This window comes from Lobosporangium transversale (genome assembly GCF_002105155.1).
Source record: "Lobosporangium transversale strain NRRL 3116 chromosome Unknown BCR41scaffold_39, whole genome shotgun sequence".
NCBI classification, from domain to species: domain Eukaryota; kingdom Fungi; phylum Mortierellomycota; class Mortierellomycetes; order Mortierellales; family Mortierellaceae; genus Lobosporangium; species Lobosporangium transversale.
The window spans coordinates 264,967-288,464 of NW_019029017.1; the positions used below are offsets into that span (position 1 = coordinate 264,967).

The 23,498-nt window shown below is 39.7% G+C and overlaps 8 protein-coding genes across 8 annotated transcripts; 6 read left to right on the top strand and 2 right to left on the bottom strand.

Annotated features, from left to right (window-relative positions):
• Positions 1-1,962: 1,962 nt before the first annotated feature.
• On the bottom strand, positions 1,963-3,453 carry BCR41DRAFT_378633 (putative integral membrane protein conserved region-domain-containing protein; the record flags this gene model as incomplete). The annotated part of the gene is made up of 3 exons (XM_022027172.1): positions 1,963-1,979; positions 2,212-2,878; positions 3,007-3,453. 3 exons carry the CDS (start codon positions 3,451-3,453, stop codon positions 1,963-1,965), a joined length of 1,131 nt encoding a protein of 376 aa, XP_021878256.1.
• A 2,720-nt stretch (positions 3,454-6,173) lies between these two features.
• BCR41DRAFT_359797 (ubiquitin-related domain-containing protein) lies at positions 6,174-6,969 on the top strand. Its single transcript, XM_022025259.1, has one exon. The coding sequence runs from the start codon at positions 6,306-6,308 to the stop codon at positions 6,690-6,692; it is 387 nt and encodes a 128-aa protein (XP_021878257.1). The 5' UTR covers positions 6,174-6,305; the 3' UTR covers positions 6,693-6,969.
• An 851-nt stretch (positions 6,970-7,820) lies between these two features.
• On the bottom strand, positions 7,821-9,567 carry BCR41DRAFT_388748 (hypothetical protein). Its single transcript, XM_022028037.1, has 3 exons — positions 9,092-9,567; positions 8,625-8,834; positions 7,821-8,427 (listed from the first exon to the last, which is right to left on the bottom strand). The coding sequence occupies exons 1-3, from the start codon at positions 9,219-9,221 to the stop codon at positions 7,907-7,909; spliced, it is 861 nt and encodes a 286-aa protein (XP_021878258.1). The 5' UTR covers positions 9,222-9,567; the 3' UTR covers positions 7,821-7,906.
• A 1,045-nt stretch (positions 9,568-10,612) lies between these two features.
• Positions 10,613-11,762, top strand: BCR41DRAFT_411521 (hypothetical protein; the record flags this gene model as incomplete). Its single annotated transcript, XM_022029452.1, has 3 exons — positions 10,613-10,806; positions 11,350-11,482; positions 11,559-11,762. 3 exons carry the CDS (start codon positions 10,613-10,615, stop codon positions 11,760-11,762), a joined length of 531 nt encoding a protein of 176 aa, XP_021878259.1.
• A 1,803-nt stretch (positions 11,763-13,565) lies between these two features.
• Positions 13,566-14,898, top strand: BCR41DRAFT_373414 (hypothetical protein; the record flags this gene model as incomplete). The annotated part of the gene is made up of 3 exons (XM_022026775.1): positions 13,566-13,779; positions 14,195-14,257; positions 14,726-14,898. The coding sequence occupies 3 exons, from the start codon at positions 13,566-13,568 to the stop codon at positions 14,896-14,898; spliced, it is 450 nt and encodes a 149-aa protein (XP_021878260.1).
• Positions 14,899-19,462: 4,564 nt separating this feature from the next.
• Positions 19,463-20,076, top strand: BCR41DRAFT_310415 (hypothetical protein; the record flags this gene model as incomplete). Its single annotated transcript, XM_022020989.1, has 2 exons — positions 19,463-19,732; positions 19,981-20,076. Coding segments are annotated over 2 exons (366 nt in total), but the record flags the coding sequence as incomplete, so codon positions are not given.
• A 1,261-nt stretch (positions 20,077-21,337) lies between these two features.
• Positions 21,338-22,130, top strand: BCR41DRAFT_149736 (hypothetical protein). Its single transcript, XM_022019588.1, has one exon. It carries the CDS (start codon positions 21,450-21,452, stop codon positions 21,897-21,899), a length of 450 nt encoding a protein of 149 aa, XP_021878262.1. The 5' UTR covers positions 21,338-21,449; the 3' UTR covers positions 21,900-22,130.
• A 700-nt stretch (positions 22,131-22,830) lies between these two features.
• BCR41DRAFT_310505 (hypothetical protein) lies at positions 22,831-23,359 on the top strand (the record flags this gene model as incomplete). The annotated part of the gene is made up of 2 exons (XM_022020993.1): positions 22,831-23,004; positions 23,147-23,359. 2 exons carry the CDS (start codon positions 22,831-22,833, stop codon positions 23,357-23,359), a joined length of 387 nt encoding a protein of 128 aa, XP_021878263.1.
• Between the last annotated feature and the right edge of the window lie 139 nt (positions 23,360-23,498).

A 23,498-nucleotide genomic window follows, 5' to 3' on the forward strand; every position in this document is an offset into this window, starting at 1 on the left:
GACACCTATACCATGCGGATACATAGTATACCCAACAGGCGAGATTGAAGGTGGGTGATTAATACTATGTCTCCGCGGCCTGTTAGAGGCAGGGCTACCTAATTTTCCATTGACAATAGCACTCGATGTGAACTGTGGTTGAGGAAGACGGTTGTCATCCATGGATGCCCGCCCTACCGTACGCAAAAAGAAATAAAGTAAACAAAGCATGTCAGTATTCTCTTCAAAAAATAAAAAAGTAAAAAATAAAAAAAATAAAAAAATATAGAAAAAAAGAAAAGATACAGATACAGATAATTGCCATACCTTGAGGTTCACTCCTAAAAGAGCCTTCAGAGCATAGTGAAGACGATTCAGCATGGCCAAGGTGAGGTATTGGCTTCTGTAGCACAATTAGAGGCGCTTTTGCTACACCTCCAATTCGGGCATGGCTAGAGTGGCCAGAGGTAGCTGGCTCACTTACATCCTTTGGAAGTTGCTTGTCTCTCATCACATCGTGCTCGTCAGATTGCCGTACATGGTCACTGTAACCATTACTGCCCGTAGAGCTGTCGTAGCCGTCCGTCAAAAGGCTAGATTGGCTGGGATTTTCAGATCCTGATAGAGCGTGCTTCTGTTGTAACAACTGTTGCCCTAAAGAACCACTAGCATCACCAAGTGGCACAGAAAGATCTTCCTTAGATGGCCCGCCATCTCCATGAGACTGGGTTCGAAGTTTGCGGAAAGCAGAACTGATGTTTATCAAGGAGGGGTTCTGCGTATGTGTATTAGATGTAGTCATGCTCCGCATGCCATTGGCTTGATTGAGTTGTGAGTCCTCTGCACTAAAAAGGCTGGCAGCATAGACTGACGAGGCGGGAGAGTCTTCTCCTTTGATGCGAAGAAGGTCATAGCTTTCGTGCAACGAATCGACATCAGAGTTAGTAGTGGTTCTAGCGGTTGTCGGCACACCTTCAACACTTGTAGGACTGTCTTGTGGCTCTCCCTGTGCTAATTCCCCTTCATACATAGTGGAAGAAAGGTTTGGTGTCGATCCAAATTTCATGCGTTGAAGCAATTCTGCAGCTGCTGATGTGGAGGACATGAGCCCAAGCGGTCCATAGGGCGATCCTTGTGTAACTCGGCTGTCGCCTTCGCCATCTTCCATAAGTTCAGGACCATCTTCATGATCGTCCTCTATAAGCGTGTCAAACCCGCTTCGGTCGCTTGAACCAGTTCCTGTTGTCGGAAGAGAGGGCCCAGAGTGTGTCCCTTTCGTATGCTTCTTCATAAATCCTTGGAACATCTTGCTTAGCGAAAACTTGTCTCTAGATGAAGGTGAGTCATTCGTAGAGTGGCTACTGTTGGATGGCTGCGCTACACTCTCACTCAAAATGTTATTTCCTGTATAAGTCGATCCAGTATCTCCCGAGTCCTTTGAGTACACAGAGGACTTATCGGCATCCGTAGCCTTTTCAGGGTTCTTGTTCTTTTCTTTATGTTTCTTCTTGTCCTTGGTATTCAATTTACCACCTTCAAGTACCGACGGTTCGTACTCTGAAATGCCATACTGTGACCAATGATCCTCTACTGTTCGAGTTGTATCCATAGCAGGGAAGGGGTTGGAATCTGATATATTTCCTGTAGTAGACCCTGTCGAATACGAAAAGGAAATATTGGGATCCATGGATCCACTGCGGCCACGCGTGGTCTCAGTTGTCTTTCTGTGATGTAACTTACTATTGTTGTTCGTTCCATAACTAAAGCCTTCATGGCCTTGCCTACCAACCCCAGATTCAGCACTAGGCCTTCCTCCATGATTCCCAGGTACATGCAACGTTCTGACTGATGCAGCATCAGTGGCGTCAGTCGTTTGTTGTTGTCCTGATCGATATACTCCGGGACGCAGAGTATCACCATCATAAAGACTACCAGCCTTACTCTGGTTATCGTACGTATGATTTAGTTGCGTGGGCTCATCAGTCAAAGAGACATGTGGTCTATCATTGCCAATATTCATGTAGAGATCTGCGACAGACATAGTTTCCGTTCGATGGCGTGAATCGCTTGGAATTTCGATCGCTGACCGAGGGGTATTGCTGACTTCTGCCAAGTTGATGGTCGCTGCACGCGTCCCTGGGCTATGAGATCGTTTGAGTGGCTGTGCTTTGGATGTTTGCTGTGAAGTCGCGGCAGTATCTGCAGTCTCGCCTCCAGGCAAAATTTCTTCACCAAAGATACCGCCCACACCTTCTGAATCAGAAAAGGGGACATCGTCCATGTTAGGAAGCACCATAGTCTCAGCGATAGCCTCAAGCATCTTATTTTCAATCGCCTTGATGATCAGGTTTGACTTTATGTGCTTGTCAGACACGACCGGCTCGATCTTCATCTCCACTTGCGGCTTTTGATAAAAACCATACCAAAGCCTGTTACAGGGTGGAGGCTTAATCCAGACCTGCATACGCCCTTCCAGCCTTATGAGAGTTATTGCAAGGACTAATGAGACTTTGATCGGTTGAATCTTCTTTGTCACTGTCACTATAGCCTCTGCCTCAACCTCGGCCCTAAATCCACCCTGATATAGAAGACTCATATCCATGATCAGATCACCATTAGGTTTCAGTGTCAAAAGCTTAGGTCGAGTGATCATGGGCACACCATCACCGAGATGAACAGACTTCATTCGTATATCGTTCAGAAAGTTTGGCAGACGAACACGCGTCAACTTATCGACCAGCTTTTGAAAGACCATGTCCTTGACCTGGGGTGTCTTATAGACTCCCAAGAAGATCCTACCTAGGACTGCGTTGAGCCATGCTGCCTGAAATTGATGCTCGTTCGAGTGGATGGTCCGTATCAGGGTGTTCATGGCTGATTTGTCGAACAAGGTTGAGTCCTGGATTCCATCCCCAGAAAATGTGTCAAAGCAATTATGGAATAATCATGTCAATGATCTCGTACTATTTGAACATATTGTTCTCAGCTCTGCTAAATTTGTCTCAGTTCTATTGAAATATTCCTTACCCTCTTTGGAATCTCCCTCAGACACGATTGCGAATGAAGCTTCAACTTGGAGCATCGCAGCAGAGTAAAGTAGAGATCCTCTTTATCCACTGAGTTAACCATCGACAAATAGTAATCTTTAGAGGACAATGGATTAGAATCTGAGCTAGCAGTAGAGTGCCGTGTATGGTTGGGGTTGGGCTGATATTTTAGCCAGATAGGGTTCCGTTTTGAGTAGATATGGCTGTCTTTCTGGTTCCCCGGTACGGAGACCTGATAATGAGGGAGAGTAATGATACCAAGGCACTCACTCATGTGTTCGTTTTCATAAATGAACATGGTTGTACCCTTGATAACAGCATATTTTGAGTCCTTGAACCGCGCTTGTAGAGATGGGGGTAGCGTCAGATGGGGGTTATATGAATCAAAATAGGTAAATCGGGGATCCTGTGCAGCTGCTCCAGTCATATCATCCATCAGACCGTTGGGTCCTGCTCCCTTCTTCCTACTGTCCTTTTTAAAGGATGGTTCAATAACACGGTGATCTACTTCGGGTATACGTTTGACTGAGATCCAGCCTGCGAATTGGTATCGAGGATCCAAATGTTCGGGTATTAATCCTACTCCATTAGTTGCATTGGCAAAACCTATACCGTTGACGTCCCCCTGCTGCTGCTGTCGTGAAGCAAAGTATGAAGCGTAGAGAGCTGAAGGCATATCATCAAGATCATACTCTTGTTCTTTTTCCTTGCGTTTTTCATATTCAAGTTGCTCCTCCCGCTGCTCTGTATATGACGGCGAATAGTTGAAGAAGTAATAAAGCCCAGCCAAGATACTGGATGGGATAAAAAGCAACCCACATAGAAAGCCGAACCAAAAGCCCATGACGATGATAGAATTGTGATCTGCAATATGTGATGTAGTTGCAGAGGATATGTAGGGCTGTCGGAGAGGCCAAGCTCACAGGCGCAATGAAAAGTGGATGATTTAGACTGGAAGAATGATGAAAGAAAGATAGAGGAAGGGAAACAAGATTTGTGAGTGAACGAGTTGAGAGAGCATGCATTCGTAAGTGACAATCATAAAAAAGAGGGATATCAAAGAAGAAGAAAAAAAGGAGGAGGATGAGCAGGTGAACAAGAATATGACATAAACAAAAAATAATAGGGTATCAATTGGTACAGGAACAGAATGAGAAAAAAGGGTCAGGCCACATGCACTTGGACCGACCAATGTTTGCTGCTGTTCGCTTGTCTGATCATCGCTCAGAAGCACAGGCAGCTGAAGTCGAAGAGTTGCTTGATCCGTTGGAAGCAGGGGGTGTTGTGCAGAAAGAAAGTCAAGCTAAATTACTAGCAGTTTCCCAAAAGCATTTAAAATGAACACATGCATAAAAAGGAAGGAGTGGGACAATGGCAACAACAGATCATGCTATTCATGCTATTATCATTTTTAAATCGACTCTACTCTAAATAAAGGCGATAAATGTAGCCAGAACAATGTCGCCTGCTCAGGACACCCCCTTGCTCGTTCGCTCGCAACTGAACGAATGAAAGAAAGAGAAAAAGAGAGAAAACTATGATAATAATAAATAATATTGATGCATAAAAGTTGAGCAGTACTTCGTCCTAAATTAATTCGAACAAGAATTCTAACAAATCAAATCGCGTGAGCAACAGTGGTTGTTCAAAGAGATTGGGATGGTGGCGCTGAAACATCTATCCCTGTGGAAGATGAAAGAGGGATGATCATGGATGGGATCAAAGGGATGGCAACACGGAACATACCCTGTATGGACAGCTTACGAGCAAAAAAAAAAAAAAAAAAAAAAAAAAAAACACACACACAAAATAACCTGGGGATTCTTTGAAAAGAAGAGACACTGGTGGATGAACTCTGAGAAAAGTGTATCCAAGTATGCAACACGTTAGATTGATGATCAGAGAAAATATCAGATAAACATTGAAGGAAACGAGGAAGGGGACATGAAGTTAGGAAATATGTCAAACGGTCAAATGCTGAAAGAGAGAGAAGGGTTGGATGAATAATGAATGAAATAAATGGTTAGATGAATGAAACGATGTATGAATGGAGAGATGAAAAGATGAGGATTAAGTATCGAAAGAAGAAAAAGAAGAAGAAGAAGAAGAAAAGGCGAGTAATGTGTTTGAATGAAAGAAGGAAGGAAGGAAGAGGAGCAGTGGTGAGGATGGAAGAAGGCGAATGGAGAGACAAAGGAAAGATTGAATCAAACAGCTTGTTCAGAAAGGCAAACATTTTGGAAGCAAGAAACATTTAATGTTTTATATCCAATTATCCAATTGTCACATGTATTTATTTTATTTTTTTGGACATTTGGCATAGAGTTCAGTGTCTGTGTTTTGTCGAAACCTTTGTCTTGGACGTCCACCCATTTTCATGACTTTGTGATGATGTTCCATAATTATGGTGAATACGTCCCCTTGCTATCCTTTACTTTTTCCAAGTGAAATAAGGATAAAAAGAAAAACCTTTGGCTTTTTAGTTAAGACAACAGAAGACAAGCTGCCAACCGTTGCTGCACTTCAGACCGGACGATCCATTGCAAAAAAAAAAAAATTTGCAATTGACACAGTATTGCTAAAAAATTTTCTTGCATAAACTTGACAACCATGCATCAAGATGGGTTCACCCATCATCTCTCCCTTCCATTCCTTCCATTACAATTTTTTTTTTCTTTCTTGTCATTTCTCTCCTTTACATCGTATATCATCCCTAATATACCCCATCTATTCCATTTATATATTTTTTTCCTCTCTTGTTGCTTTGCTTTTTCATCTGTTGTATCCAAAGTGTCTAAAAAAAAGGCTCCTTTTCCTCTCAACAGAGTCAAGCAAACTGCTCTTGTGTTCCTTCCATTCCTTCTCTCCTTTCCTTCCTCAACTGACATCTGTCAAAGGACACCCCTGTATCATTCAAGATAGCTTCAGTATTTCTTTTTTTCCTACCGAATAAGCAACTGCGACCCTGGCCCGTGACCCATCTGCCAACCCCCATCACCCCTCTCTTTTATCTCCTTTTCTTTTTTATCCTTTTACTTTTTTACTTGGAGTAATCTTTTGCGACGACAGGGCCTTTTTTTTTTTTGTCCCCTCCCGTCTTCCCTTTCTTTTTCTCTCTCTCTCTCTTTCTTTTTTTTTTTTTTTTTTTTTTTTTTTCTTTTCTTTTTTTTCTTCCTTTCTAGAATCAACGTACCAAACTAATCCAGCCTTATCAACCCAAACTCATTCTGGACAAAATCAAACCATAATAGCCAGAGTCACAAACATAGTCGCTTTATAATGGCCGACACTCACACATCAGTTGCTTCGACTATCCCACCAGGAGGGACTATCGACGCCGACACAGTTGCTCTGACTTTACTTCTTGTCTCCGGGTCACGCTCAACGTTCATGTTCAGAGGTGGAGATACTATTGAGACGGTCAAGAATAAGGTCTATGAGAACTGGCCCAAGGAGTGGCAGGAAGAGAAACCAGCATCACCTCAAAGCTTAAAGATCCTGTATCTGGGCAAATTCCTTGCGGATAACTCCACACTTGAATCAAACAAGATCCAACCTGGTGCCACAACGATAGTCCACCTCACCATCAAGGCACTAGAACAGGAGTTGCATGGACATTCCAAATTGGATCCAGATGCAAAATGCAAATTCTGTCTCATTCTTTAAAAAAAAAAATCTTTTTACTATTCTCTATTTGTATATTCAATTGGATACGCTTTTTGCCACACACACACACACACACACATACTGCTTACGTCTACAGTTCTTGTATTGCCCACCTTTTGTCCTTTTGTCCTTTTGTCCTGAGTGACTACAGCACCATGGTATCTCATAATGCATTCGATTGACTGGGCTACCGCCCCTTTTTTCCCATCTACCTCTCTCACACCACAAACATTCTCTCTTTAATAAAACATCAATTATGGACTTAAGGGGCCCTCTGCCAAAACCTTTGTATAATATTTATTTGCCTAATATCATCCTCAACGGACCAAAAAGCTACTATCATTCATCGTCTTTGTCTTCGTCTTGTCCCGACCTGATGGCTTTTTTTTTTTCTTTTTCTTTTTTTTTTTTTGCTGGTAACATTCTGATACGACCTTAGGACCTTAAGGCTGAAGGAAGATTAAGAAAAGATGAGGGAAGCCCAATGTTAGGATGCTAAATATACTACATTTACTATAACTGTGAAAAGAAAAGAAAGAAAAAGTTGCTTATTACACTGTGTAACACGCACACACAACAACAACAAAAAAAAAAAAAAGTTTACTATTCCTTGGAAATGAATGTTCGCAGGAAGACGAACGCTGAACTGTTTATTTGGATGTATTGGACATGTGAAAAAAAAAAAAAAAAAAAAAAACTTTTGAGGATATATTTGTATACTCCATCTTTGGTTATACTTACTTCCCATTACTTTCCAGACAAAGGAAACACAGCGTTTCTGTTCTTGATTTTTTTTTTTTTTTTTTTTTTTTATGTAATAAACCTTTGGACGTTACCATGTCTAGTTGTCCCGATATTGATGACAAATGTCACACTCAGTGAGCACAAAAAGTAAAAAGTAAAAAGTAAAAAAGGTCATATCCGAGACACGAAAAGGGTTTATCACCACCACCTTCTGGATTAGAAATACTTCAAGCTTATTATTATTTTAGGTATATGGCTATGTACAGGGCGAAAAATGGGGAGAATTACAGGCAGGTCCCCACCCCCCACCAATCCCCAAAAGGGAAGGTAAGGAGAGAACTAACTTTCTATCTCTTTCTACACTATGTGGAAAAAAAAAAAAAAAAAAAAAAAGGTGCGCATGTGGAATAACTTCAGAATTACAAATAAATCCGTATGTGAGAATATGAATCGGGTGTTTGAAACAATAGCTAATAGTGCTTCGTAAGGGTCCTTAAAGCCGAATGAAGTAATCTCAACGCGGAACCGCGCTCGGATCGGATACCTTTCCTTGAAGCAAGCACGGCGGTCTTATCAATCTGCGTTACTGTCCCTGATGAAATCATCATTGGAGTTTCTTTGATTGTGGCCATAGTCTTGGGAAATGCCACCAGTGCTAATGCAGATGAACCCCTATCATCTACAGATGACGCAACAGAGGCTGTCGACATTGACACGACAGAAATGGTCATGAATGAAGGAGAATAACATGTCTCGGACCCAGTACTGTATTCGCGCCATGGGGATTCGCCAACGCTAATTCGTCGTGGGTAGCGAGGCCGCAGTTTTTCTTCTTCTTGTTGTTGTTGTTGTTCAGCTTTTTGGACCGAATCAGGATGCTGTGCTTGTGCCGCGGCTGCGGCTTGTACACGATGAATTTGCTCAAGTAGCTTTATCCGCTGCTGATATTCAAAGACTTCATCCCAAAGCTCGTCAATGCTCTTTCCTGGACCTGGTATATAAAATAAAAAAAGCGCACACGTGGGATATTTAGTTTAATTGCTTCTGAGACATGACTTAAAAATTTGCTGATGGAAATGCTAAATTTGGACCTCTTCCCCCGGATGTAATGACTCTTCAGGTTGTACAAGCTGAATGAGTCTACCGAAAAGTTTAAAAAAAAAAAAAAAAAAAAAAAAGAAAGCTTACCATGATCTACAATCTCCCATGCGTCGCCACGAGGAGAGGAAACACTTGTTCCGTAAGACGACAACATAAGATCGTCACTAAGAGATCCCTCACCACTGTAGTTTTTGGGATGCAACCAATTGAAACGCTTAAGTCTGGCATCACTTACGCCAGAATCATGGAATGACTGTAGATATTCTGGGAGATAAGTCGCATCATCTCCATCAGCGTCTATTATTGTAGATATATGCGTGGGAGGGTTTGTGTGCAGAGAGACAAGATGCATGAGAAAGGCGGGAAAGCCGTGGCGGTGTCCAAAGGATGTATGGCAATATTAGTACAAGTTCATGGAAAAAGATGCACGGCCGTTGGGATGAATTTTTATGATAAAAATAAAAAAAAAAAAAAAAAAAAAAAAAAGCTGATCTGTGGATAGTATAATGAGCGAAATGTTCCATGGTGCTGATCGGAAAAGTTGTCTTTTTTACCTTGGTCGTGTAGAATACCATCAGTGACTTCTGGCTCACGATGGAAAGAGGTAGCGATCGGAATACTAATGGGTTTAACGAGATCAAAATAAGAACCCATAGTATTGGTGGGCAGGATGGGATATGCCATTGATCAAAATGAAAGATGTGGTGAAATGAATGGAATAGGAGTGGTTGAAGTGTGGGCGATGGTATTCAATTTATATAATATTTTGCTGTAAAGACACGCGCTAGTTGCTCCAGGGCAGAGGTGGCCACGGAAAGAAGACAATGACTAAAAAGGAGAAAGCGAGAGAGAGCACACACGAAATGGAGATTTGATAGCGGATCGTAAGACAATGACAAATAAACACTAATCAGGCTCTATAGTCAAGTTGAACAAGAAAAGGGAGAAAAAAAAAAATTGAGTTTGTTGGATGAGACCCTTTGATCCTTTTTATAGTATTTGAGGACGAGCAGTTCAGAATAGATAAGAAGTTGATGGGAGGCTCATTCTCTCATCTGGGAAGGAACATTAAGAGTTTATGGAAGCGGCACAAATTTATTGCTCAAAGGATGCAATCGGGCCTGTGGGACGAAACAATCAACCATCACAATATGCAAATTGTCAGTGCACTTTGAGTTGACGTTATTCATGGCCATGCCTTGTGTTGCCATCATCAACAAATAATAAGTAATATGGCCAACCCATGGTTGTATGAATGGTGACTAAATCGCGCGAAATGCACATTTACCGTAAATCTAACATGCACCATGATCTATTTACAATGCACTGTCAAAGCTTTTTTACTTTTCCATTCGCTTCCCGTGTTGTATCATTGTGTTTTCCCGTCGTAAATGGTGGCGAAATAGATATGGGCCTACAAACTATGATGTGACAAGGGGGAGTTGCATATTCGGCTTAAAATGTTGAGATTCCGTAACCTGCAGCTCAACCATGCATCCTTCTATTATCTAGGAATCTTTGAAATATGAAGAGATGGAAGTTCATCTAAAGCACTGTTACTGCGCTGAACTGCATAGGGAAACGATCGCTATTCATAATTGGTAGAAAAGTTGTATGATTGACAGACTAGACAACGACAACATGTACACCTACGAAACCATTTAGTTTTTCCTTTTTCTCCCAGAGCATCAGAGTCAGGTACTGCAACTACAATGTGCAATCCCTCACATCAGGGGGATCCATAACAATTACGGCTAGTCTGTTAACTTGCGCGCATTTTCTTTGTTCTTTGTGATGACATTGGAAAAATCCGTTCCAGCTGACAAAAAGCATGACCATAGCAACAGGTTTCGAGTGCCCTTTTTTTTTTTTTTTTTTTAAGCTAAGCCGTTGACCTGCACATCTTACTCAGCAATGCGAAATTGTGTTCAGAGACAAAGTGCTATCGTCATCATAAAGTTTAAAAAGAGGGCTCATGAGCATGCATAAAAAACAAAATATTGGCACCATACCTTGTGGAGACATGTCCTGTGAAAACAATACGATATTATATACCATTTGTTATCGTACACTGCATGCGAGAAACCGGATGCAAAAAAAAAAAAGCGTTTTTCGATCCGATTGAGACACACGACGCTAGCGTCACGGGAATTTCCTGGGAACAACTTGTTAGCTCCTCGAATTCGTCCAACGTGACGAGCATTTGGGTCACTCAGAGCATCATTAGGTCCAGGGATCTGAGCTGGGTTCCTTTTTTGGATCGACTCATGTCAATAACAGGCAATTGATGAGTCTGTCAAAAAAAAAAAAAAAAAAAAAATTAGCTCAAATCAATATAATAAACTTTGGCCGATAGCAAAAGTTGATTTGCACATCAACAGTCATCCATCATAGCCATCTTCAAGTCCTATGAAAGTCTTATCATACAATACTCGCATGATTCCGATAAACAATCAAGTATCAAGGGAAATAGCTCAGAGGGAGGCAGTAGGCCAGTTCACTCCATAATGAGCTTTTTTTGTGCACCATTGCTTCGCCCTTGGGCTGATTTTATTGACCCGAGAGGAAGTTTTCTAACGAGCGCCAACAATAAAGCTAAAAACTTTTGAAACAATAGCAAAGGAACATTAGACACTTGTTATGAGCCTATCATCATTCCTACAGAAGACATAAAGTTACTCGCAGAACCATATACGACATAAAAAAAAAAAAAATAAAAAATAAAAAAGATGAACCTACTGTTCAACCACCATTGGTAGGACTGTTGTCACCAAAACAATACTGTTTCCTTTACAAAGAGTGCGTCTTTTAGTAAAGATTTCTCACAAGAGAACCAGGTTTTGGTGAGCAATGACATACATGGAAGCGGGCTGTTCGCAGAATTGGAAAGCCGAATGTGCGGCTTATCAGGACATTTAGAATTGCAGAGACTTCGCACCATGAAGGTCTAGCCAAAACTCGGTAGGGCGAAAAAAAAAAGAAAAAAAAAAATCGCTAATAGATTGGACATAATAAACCTAGCGGAATCTGTTTATGACTTCAATATGTATCAAGTGTTGTTTCCTTAGCTGCAACCCTACAAAGCCATGGTTACAGAAAATAGACTTGAACGCTGCGGATCACTACAATGGAAATTATGTCATTGCTATATTTATCGGCACAATCAAGGGATTTCTACACAAAAGCATGGTTGGAATGAGAACAGTATTTTTTTGCTTGAAATAGCTAATAAAGTCCGAAACTTGAGAGATCAAGGGGCTGCACAACTTATTGAGAGAGGACATGAAGAGGGAAATTAAAAAACAAAAAAAAAAAAAAAAAAAAAAAAGTGTTGCAGGTTGTATGGAAAAGAAGAAGGTTCGTTTTTAATCACCATGAGTATGGGCGTATATGGATCAAATAAAGTTTTTTTAAGATGCAGAGGATGACGGGCACTTGGCGTTGAACAACGGAGCAATCGCGCTAAAGTCTTTACTCCAATCATCCACTACAGGACAGGATCGCAGAAGTGCTCCTTGTGGTCAATGGAGAGAGCCTTCATTCATCAGTTCATGTTCAAGTATATGTATGTATATAAATATATACATCGTTGAGACTTTAGTCATACCCGAGAAGTATGAAGGAGCCTGTGAAGTATAAATATCAGGATTATGCGTAGGTGACAAGGTTGGTATTGGAAACGGACACGCTGATGCACAATTGTCCATAGTCCATGTGGCAATGCATTCCATCATTTCTTGCTCTGCTTTTCCCCTAAACCCGATAATCTGTATGCCGTTGCTGCGTTTACCAAACTATAATTTTAATATTGTCCTGTCAGGAAAAACCGGTTGATGTCATTGTGCCCTTTTCATGAAGCTCTTCTCAAAAGCTCAGATACGTTAATCTTTCTAAAGTACAGTTGGCCCCTGCTGTTCAAACAAAGGTTGAATATGTTATTCATATTTTAAATAGTTATAGTCCAAACAAATGAATGAAAAAGAAAGGTGCTGGACATACCAGAGAGCCCAGAAAAGTCGTAGTGCAGATGTAATGTGTTCAAAACAAATTGCCCCAATGAGATATGTTTATTCAACTTAGCTTAATCGAATTATCCGAAAAGTTATCCAGATAGGATATCCGTTTCTTCCTCCTCACTATAAATGTAGTTTACTGACAGTCTTTTCGAGTGATGGATTTAAATGACTCCATTAGCCTGGTACGCGTGGTCTCGTTGGGTTCAAGGCGGCTTCTTTCGAAAGAGGGCTTGATCTCGGACCAGTATTCTTCTAAAGGATTCAAAAAGGGTAACAGTGACCTGTATGCATCCTCAATAAGCCCCCTAACCTACAGCAACGTAGACTTTGCGTTATCCTTTAGAAAGTGGATAGCTTGCGTATTCATTTCAATCCTATGACTCTAAGGACCTCTCAACGATAAATATGCCGACTTGCAATGCTCTGCGCACAATGTGGGTACCACGCTGCGCTTTTTGGTTGGGAACGCTTTCTCCAATTGTGTATTAGTTTAAGCAATCTTCCGGAACCCTATTGAAACCAAGCTATCTAAAACAGTAGCTACTCCTCCAAGGCGTCAGAGAATTTATATGTTATAAAATCTATAGTCGTAATTGATTGGAGTTGCACGCTTCCTCTTCCAATGGAAGCCTTCCAGAATAGACCCATTTCATATTCTTCAACGGAAGAATTGAGGCTCACCCATCTTTTTCTCTTTCTCTTTGAAACTCGTCGTCGTCAAAGCCGGTATGGGTATATGAAGACCCATTTTGGGCCAGAGTATTGTCCTCAATTGCAACGACGTCATTGGCGTTGCCAAGCAGGCCCAGGAGCGAGCATCAGTGCCTGGCTCATGCCCAGAATAACTCTGGGGGATTCAAGGGTTAAATGGGGTTTTTAGCATCAGAGCCGTTACTCCCTCCTACAATCATTCGATGGCAGCGAGTAGGGACTTGGTTCTTATAGCACGACTCGATTCACCATAGCTGGGGTTTCTGCGGTCATCACACCCTTAGCTCAGATGTAGAGCATCATGACGTTCCTTGTCCTGCTATGCAGATCAACAGACGAAATCTGCATTGTAGTTGTTTCTAACGGCGGGAATATCTTAAAAGAAAGAGTATCAAGAATACAAACACCAGAGCCATTATCTCATTGTCCCAGTGAAGGCGATGGTCCGCAATCCAAGGTCTTTGTCGAATTGCTCATCAGGATCGACCAAGTTGATGATGTGAGAAATGTGCATGGTGTTTGAGTTGTATGTCGATGAGAGGCTTATTTGTAATAAGTTTGCCAGTGGATACCGTCGCTTTTAGACTCATATCCATATCCATATCCATATCCATTCGATCCATAACGGCACGTTCAATAATAACACGTAGTTATACAGGTATAAAAAACGTGCGGTAAAAACGCGTCGCCGATGTCAGAATGTGAAATGATGACAAGGCTCGGATAAATTTCAATAGATTTATATACATTTATGATATTTGGCTAACGATTTTAACTTACTTTCAACCATTTTTTTGGAACATAAAGTTTATTTAAAGTTGGATAATACACTAAAAGTATAAATGCTACTTTTGCTCTTTTGTCTGTGGAAGACAAGTTCATTCAATTACAATAACTCTGTCTGTCTCTCTTTTTTTTTTTGTGCTACAGTGCTACCCCGCATTCTCGTTTGTCAATTGAGTGCTGCAGTTTTACACAATGCATCTCGGAAGAGTGAGCTCTAGACTGAGGCCTGGACTCGGTCGATATTCTTTTTTTCTTTTTTCTTTTTCTTTTTTTTTTTTTTTTTTTTTTTTTTCTCCGAGTTAAATGATGCTGAATGTATATATATATTTAATATATGTAATATAATATAAATTTCTATACAAACTGAACACACCTAACACTTGCCCATCATTCATTTCTTTTATTACAAGTGAAACATGTCTGTCCAACATGCCACATGCCACATGCCACCCGCACAAAATAGATATCATCCGTGGTATCAGCGCCTTTTTTTTAAACAAAAGTGCTAGCTTGTTTTTTTTTTTTTTTTTTTTTTTTTTGAACCACATCAATCGCCTTGATTGCTTGCTATTGTTCCCAGGGCTGATCGCAGGTGTGCATGTTGGTAACTTTACGAGCAGGGAAACACAAATAAACTCAATGTTGTCATGTGTGTTTATGTGAATGTGTATGGAGGAATAAAAAGCATTGTGAAAATCCTTGTCGAATGTTCATGCTCAACTTTTTTGTTCATTCAAAATAGCTCTTGCAGTGAGATGCAGGAACAGAGATGGACATCTCCCTTCACAGCCGATGAGCACTTCAGTGCTGCATATCGACCTCTGTCCTCAGGAAATGGCGTAGATTAGGTCAATGATTCCAAGGATTCTATCCCCCCCCCCTTCCTTACCATTGCACAGGAGCTCATATGCTTGATGAGCAAGTAGATAAAATAGACATGTGCGTTTTCGAAAGGAATTTCTTCCCCTGTCCAGGGGATGGACAGAAGGCAAAAAGGGAGGCGCGGTCTGTTCAATAACATACACAAATACAGGAGACGGTCTTGTTAGAAACAACTGCTGTGCCAAGGAAATTTCCGTCTACCATTGTATTTACTAAGAGACAATGATCTCGATTGATCATTTGATTATCTTGACGGTTGTCTTTCGGTGGTCTGCGCTTGTTGTGTTGTTGACATGGGTGGTTCGTGTGGAGGTTGTTTGACATTTGACAATTTAATTTCATTTCTTTTTTTTTTTTTTTTTTTTTTTTTAGTTAATGCGCTTTACTTGCAAGTGAGGCTCTTTGTTGTTTATGATCGTCCTTAAACTCTTTCTCTTCAAAAATATTCATTTATTTTTGTACGATTGGCTGGTATTCCTCTTTTATTATCTTTTGGTGCAGCATGCTTGTGGAGATTATTATCATTCTTACGACGGACATACAAACGATTTCAAATACCGATGATGCACGGGGCACAACGCCTCTCAATGAACATCTGCCAAATCCTTGGCTGACCAAACCTCGCAGAGGAAGATTTAAACCAAAAAGGGTACAAGAAGGCACAGACTGACATGCGGCGGGGAATGATGAGTAGAAATGAAGGAGCCTTTTTTACACCAAAAAAAAAAAAAAAAAAAAAAAAAAAAAAAAAAAAAAGCTCGTTAGCCATTTCCTTTATCCATTGGCTTTTTTTTTTTCTTTTTTCTTTTTCTTGCATTATAAATCATCGTTGATATATAACATGGATTGTTATTGTTTTGCTCCTATCAAGCTTTTGGCTCTCGTTTTTCCATCCGCCCTGTTCTCCACGGCTCACTCAACAGGCAAGGTCACACGGTCCGCGAGACGTCTGTGTTGAACGCCGTCAGCAAACGAAAACTTTACACTGCATGGATGCACCCAGGATTTTTTTTTTTTTTTTATTTGCTCCCATATCCTTTCATGTCTCCACACGCCTAACATGGAGTACAAAGGAGATTGAAGAGAAATACGTAATAATTTTTTTTTATGATTCGGCACGGAATATAATTTTAATTTTTTTTTTTTTTTTTATTTATTTATTTCGCGTAATGTTCATTTTACACTCTTCGTTGGTTATTTCACAGCTCTCGGCTGTCTTTATCTCTCTGACAAGCAAGGGAACAGGTGCTCAGATAGGGTGGTCTTTGCATTTTCTTTTGATGTATTTTCTAAACTGAGGAAAAGTCTCGCACTTTTTTTTTTTTTTTTTTTTTTTTTTTTTATATTTTTCCTTAAATTACCCTATTTTTTTTTTTTCTCCTCTTTCTTCTTATTTTTTTCTCAAGTGCCGCCATCTGGAAACACTTCAGGATCGATTTGAGCCTGGTGCTCTCATTTAACCCATGTGCATCCTGAAATCTCCTTTGTGACCATTTCTAGGCCAGACAAGGCCTTTTTTGGGCGATGATTTTAGGTTTTCCTCGTCTCATTTCAATATAATGGAGTAAAGCAAAGATGCTATTGAGTCGATGGATGCGATTCATTTCTGTCTGTAAAAAGTATCGACTTTATTTCTGCCATCGCATGCCCGCACTTGTTTATTTAAATTTTATTATATAAAATATATAATATATATTATATACAGTTATTGAGCTGAGAATCACTCAAACAAATCGCAGCTTAACCTTAGTTCACATCTAGTCTCTTTCTTTCTCGGGCCCTTAGTCAGCTCAGATGGTTTGTCTGTCCGTGAAAGAGTTTGTAAGATTTAGTTTTTTGTCAATGACGAGCTAATTCATACTGAGTATATTCTATGCATTCTATATAAATGTCTATGGGATTGAACACTTGCGCAATGAAAGCAAACAAAAACTTGACCGAGTAAGAAAGAATTTTTTTTTTTTTTTTTTTTCTTTTTTCTAGAGGTTTAATAGTTTAGTCAATTCGAATCTATCCTTTAACCGTTTTAATATAATATATAGATTAATATTAAGAAGAATGTTATTATAAATATATGGATGATGGATGTATTGTCTATTCACTCCCGACCGACACACTTGTGTGAATCTATTGTGATTCTAATAAAAGGATCGTGTTATCTTTGTGTGTCCTTCACTTGGATGAACATCACGGATAGTTGATACTTGACTCGAATCCTTACGCCCTTCATTGTCTTCCATCTTTGCCTTCGTAGTATAATTTTTTTTTTTTTTTTTTTTTTTTTTTTGGACTGCAACGCTGTGAGTGGTCCTGAATAACCAAAAAAAAAAAAAAAAAAAAAAAAAGAATGAGTATATATTATATATATATAGTATATAAAGTAGATAAAATATAAAATAGATAAAATATAAAATCTTTTAGCTCTAATCACGCGCCAACTTTGTGTTGTGTATGAATGTCCTCATTCTCATTCGTCACTTCATTGACGCTTTCTTTTTATTGCAAACAGGTTCTGACATTATCCTATTGAGTCCAATTCAATCGATTCAATCCTCACGGACACGCCATTGGGTGGAGCGTTCGTCCTTTATTCATCATCACTCACTGGGTCCCCCTTCCCTCTCTTCCCTCCTTCCATTCAATCTTTGTAAACAGTTTTTATTTTTTATTTTTCCCTCTCTTTTTTTTTATTTTTTTTTTTATTTTTTTTTATTTTTTTTATATATTTCTTCTCTTTTCTGTCTTTTTCCTCTCTTTCTCCCTTTCTCTCTTTTCTTTCTTTCTTCTTTCTTTCTTTCTTTCTGTCAATCTCCTTTTCCCTTTGTCCCCTCTCAATCCTTCCATACCCAATTAATTCTTTCTTATTCATCAGCACCGCCATATCAGTGTATGTATGTGAACCATCTTTTCTTAGACCCCCCTGATTCTCTTTCTCTTTCTCTTTCTCTTCCCTTTAAACTTCCCTTCCTTTCTTATCCCTATTCTCTGTCTTTGTCCTGCCTGGGTACCAGATTTTATTTTTTCTCTGTTGATCACCCACTCTTTTTTGTCTGCTCTTCCTTACTCCACCGCACTCATCTTGTTCATTTCAAAAGTCTTTTTCGCAATAACTAGAATTGAGTATGTAGATAATGAAGTTGAAAAAAAAAAAAAAAAAAAAAAAAATGAGAACCTGCATTGCTTTTTGTATCTGGGGTTTCCATTAAAAGACTTTCTCACAACTAAACACGCATACAACAATTAAAACGTTGTTTAATAAGATCCACAATGTCAACAACAAAAACAACAACAACAGTAATGTCAACAGGAGCAACAATAACATCACTAATACAACAACACGACAACAATGATCCTCCACAATTCATACACAGCACAGAACACGCATGCCATGCATATCTCCTGCTCATAAAAAGACTTTTTTTTTTTTTTTTTTTTTTTTTCCTTCCTTCCTCGTTCCATTCCTTGTCAGCTCTCTGTTTCCCCTCGTTGCCACGCCAAAAGGAAAATTTAACGATTCTCAACCTTATCTTTTTCTCACTGCTTCTCCTTCCCTTCCCTTTTCTCTTTTCTCTTCCCTCTTTGCGTTGGTTTCCCCCTCCCCTTTCCTTTGCTCCCCTATTTTTCCATTTCTGCGTTCTACCTCTTGATTTCCATCTGTTTTTTTTGTTTTTTTGTTTTTTGTATTCGTTGGTAAATACCCCTGACTAACAAGCCTTTTTTTTTTTTTTTTTATTTTTTTTTTTTATTTTGACATGTATCATTATTCTTTTTTCTCTTTTCTTCCTCTTTCCTAACTCTGTTCAGTCATCACTCTACTTTTCTATATCTTTCCTCTCTTACTCTGTCGGTACCTGCAGCTCTTGCCACATCAAAAAAAAAAAAAATAATATCAACGCGTTGCAACAGACAGTTTTTCACTGGATTTGTCACGACGCAGGATATAGACCTTCATATTTATGACAAAGCTGGAACAGAACCCAATGTCATCCTCAAAAGGTATCCAGTGGACCCAGCCCATAAACGACCTGTCTCTTGGTCCACTGAGTTATCCTCCATACTCCACTGGTTACCAAGCTACTTCACCACCGACTCGACATACAATGTCTCCTCCCACACATCCATCGTCCATTGGGGCTAATACTTCAGGTATGTTTTAAATTTATTTTCTTTGTTTCTCATGGTTTTCTTTCCTTCCTTGGCAACACGACGCGATACACGCAATATTTTTTTCTTCCCTCCATGGACCCCAGAAATTTTTTTCTTTTTTTTTTTTTTTTTTTTTTTTTTTTTTTACCGCCGAGAGCTCTTGCATTTGAAGAGTCTGTTTACTTCAGCTGGGAAGGAAAGACGGCGCTTATTGACAATTCAGTCTGTGACGCGGGAGTTTTTTTTTTTTTTTTTTTTTTTTTCAACCCTGTGAATTTTTTTTTTTTTTTTTTTTTTTTTTTTGGTCATACCTTGCAAATTCTTTTTTATAACATACTAACAGCCCATCTTTGGTGTACCTCTGTAGGTCCCTTGCCCATGAAAATGTCTGAACGAAATGTTGACGGCGATGGGAAAACCAAGAAAAAGACTGGAAATAGCAATAATAACAGTGCTGGTACCAAGAAAGGCCCAGAAGTGCCTCCAGGATTGGAGCATTTTCATTCAAAGTACCCCAAGCCAACACATTCATATTCCTATTTGATCACCACAGCCATTCTAGAAAGCCCACAACAACAAATGACTCTCAACGAAATCTACGAATGGGTCATGGAGCGATATCCTTGGTATCGAACTGCCATCAATGGCTGGAAGGTACATGATCCTTTAAATGATTCTCATACTCTCCTTCTTCTAACTCAGACCATCATAAACATACACGATTTTGTCCTGGTTGAAAAAAAAAAAAAAAAAAAAAAAAAAAAAAAGACAGACAGACAGACAGACAGACAGATGCTTAGGCCGTATGAGGTCAAATAGGAGTAATCCTGGAATTTATCTGTGGTGCTGTCCAGACTTTTTAACTCTATTTTTTTTTTTTTTTTTTTTTTTTTGACTCTTAGAATTCAATTCGCCATAACCTGTCGCTGAACAAGGCTTTCATGCGTGTACCTCGACCACCAAGCGAGCCTGGAAAAGGATCCTATTGGAAATTAGATCCTAATCATCAGTCCCCATCGGCCCAGGCGCATAATGGTGGCGCAGGAGCACAGGGAGCAGGCGCACGATCTGGCAGAAGCTCTAGAAGAAGCAGTGCCGGTCAGAGAGGCTCCACAAGTAGATCCAACAGACGTGCCACAAGTGATCCCACTCCTCATCCTATACCGGGTCAGGGAACAGACATTCCATTGACTCCCGTGCCTGTGTTGCCAAAGCGACCCGGCATGGAAAGTGATCCTCATCTCTTCAAGATTGATACGCCTCCAGTTCCAACCATCATTCCTGTTCTACCCTCCACATCAGGTCCCAATAGACGACATTCTCATCTTCTGAGCCATGATCACAGCTACGCCTCACCCCAGGAACAACTCCAACATATCGAGCAGCAACAACAGCAGCAGCATGGCGGCCCATACACAACTGCGCAGATGCCCCCCTCGTTCAACTTATCGGGCTTGAATACACAACAACATCATCATCAAGGCGCCCTCTTCTCCCCAACGTCACCCACAGGAACAAGCTCTGGCGGGGATTATGGTCAAACCAATTCGTTTTATTCAGCCAACGGTGGTGCTCCCCCACATACCCTGGCAAATTCAGGCATGATGGATTCGGACTCGTCCTTCTCGCGTTTCTCGAATTCTGGACTTTATTTTGCACAGAATGGTGGGAACAACAACGGACGCCCACTCTCCATGCCCGGAAGTTCACCCTATAGCGCAGGAGGCGCAAGTCACTATGGTGATTACGGTCATGGTGGTCAACACGCAGGAGGTGCTCCCTCTCATTCCTATGGAGGAGCAGCAGCTACAGCATCGTTCTATCCCAATTCTGTCGGCTATGGTTTCTCGCCTCCCTCTAACCGTGCTGGAACAACGAGTGGTGTCAACAATGGAGCCAGTTCTCCATACGGCAGCTCACCATCCTATCGAGGCTTTCATGATTACGGTAATCCAGCATCACCTGACTACAGCGCCAGCAGCCACTCGCGTCCATCATCAATGATGAGTCTCTCCCCACCGGCGAGCTCGTCATTTATGAGTGCTGCCTCATCTGCACCTTCATCATACCCAATCTCACAATCATTTGGTCAGGCTGGCTCTGGTATGCTCTCACCAGTTTCGCCTGGAAGCCAAAGTGTATCTAGCACGACCATGTCGATCTCAGCCTCCTCACCACCATCAGCTCCCAGTTCAATGAGGGCTCCTGGTTCATTTGTCGTTGGTCAAGAACCCAAGGGACTTTCCAGCAATAATGGCAGCGGAATTAATCGACATGCTGCTTGGTAAATTTATTGGCAGGACCCTGTGCCGATGATAATTTTTTTTTTTTTTTTTTTATTTTTATTTTTTTACCATTGTCAACACTGTTGATGTTTGTTTTGCTGTGCGGTTGTTTTGTCTCATCATTTGTAAGATTTTTTATTTTTTTATTTTTTTATTTTTCACTCTCTGTATTGTACTTTTTTTTTTATTTCTGTTGTGGAGAGAAAACCTTCTCCCATAACAGACAGCAACAAACGCACAATACAAAAGTCAAACAAACAAACAAACAAACAAACAAGCAAAAACAAACAAACGAAACAAAAAGCCAGGAAAAAAAAAAAAAAAAAAAAAAAAAAAAAAACCAACATAATTATTTATTAGCCTCAGTACAGAAAAAAAAAAAATCATTTTCATTATCATTGCCATCGCATGTTTCCACTCTTGTTATTTCATTGCTCTTCTTCCACATCACAATAGCCACTTTCACCCTCCTTTTGTTACCCTGTAGTTTAATTGTTTTCTTCAGTAATGTAATTATTTTCTTTTCCAGCCATTGAAGAAAAAAAAAAAAAAAAAAAAAAAATTGATTCTTGTAATTAATGTGTATCCACTGGTGTGTATACCTCGATTTAGGAGGTTGTAGGAATGCGATGGTTAGGATTCTACAGAATAAGATTGACATGTTGAGATTCCACGAACTGTTGTGAATGTCACATCTCATTGGGCCATCTGGCTTCCGAGAATCATGAAAATAAAGTCAAATTAATAGTGTGAATCACCTTCACGACCTTTTTTTTTTTTTTTGGTTCCAAAGTTGTCAGGTGGTTTATAAATCCATATGATCGATTTATTCAGGCTAGATATTATTATTGTTCTAATGATTTAAAAGAGCAGGTTTGCCATAGAAGGTCCATGGAGAGAAGTCAAGAGCTTTTCTGTTCTGTGAAAGGCATTTCAAACCAACTGGATGGTTATCAGAATGTCCTATTGAAGCTGCGAAACGTTAAAATCTTTTTTTTTTTTTTTTTTTTTTTTTGAATGCTATGTTTCCATCTGTTGCTCCTCAACCTTTGGATTATGTATTCTGGAGAAGGATTTGCAATGCATTTTTAAATTGTTTAACAAAATCTTTTCTCGATCAGTTAAAGATGATATCATGTGTCAAGGAGATCTGTCAGGGACAGAAAGCTTTCAAAGGGCACACTGTGTGTTGTCAAAATTAAATATATCGGATGGGGAGGCTGTGCTGATAAAGACATGTAAATGTATATGTATATGTAAATGTATATGAATATTTTATTTTTTAATCCCATTTGACACCATTTCATTCTTTTACTTAATCATCCATTCATTACCTTTGAATCTTTCTTCTTCCTGCCTGGTACATATTTATTATACATATTTGTATATACTCTTTATTGTCTTGTCTTCACCATGTTTTTCTCAAGGATTCTTAAAACTCGATCAACCTCCTTGGCATCAACACTCATGTCCCGTCAATCTACTGTGGCTACTCTGACGAGAATCGCAATCTTGCCACCTCAGTTGAATCAAACACGTACAATTGTCTCGCCTTCGCGTGTCCTCTTTGCAACGAACAATTCTGATGTCGAAAAGGGTGTACAGAATATTACTGACCTATTCATGACTGCACGCGATGAGGTTTGATTTTTTTTTTTTTTTTTTTTTTTTAAAAAAATAAAAATAAAAAAATTCTCATTGCTTTTCTATTCTTTCTAAACTCCTTCATGTTTTTGACTAATATTTTTATAATTTTACAAAACAATCCACAACGGTTGATTAGCTCGAATATGCAGAAGAAGCGCGTGGAACTGTGTACTACAACGATGACAAGGAAGCCGCACGTGAGGCTGTTCAAGAATGCTTGAGCACATATGATGAACTGTTGAAGGACTTGGACGAAGCACAAAAGCTTGATGTTCAACGCAAGATTGGTCTCAAGATCATGGAGCTCAAGTCACAGTTGGATGCTCTGAACGAAGAGGAACTCGAATAAACAATGTCAATAAAAAAAAAAAAAAAAAAAAAAGTGCTATATATCATTATAGTCAACTGGATAAATAGAGACGAACAGACTTTGGATTATCTTTTTTTTTTTTTTTATTTTTTTATTTTTTTTTTATTTTTTTATTTTT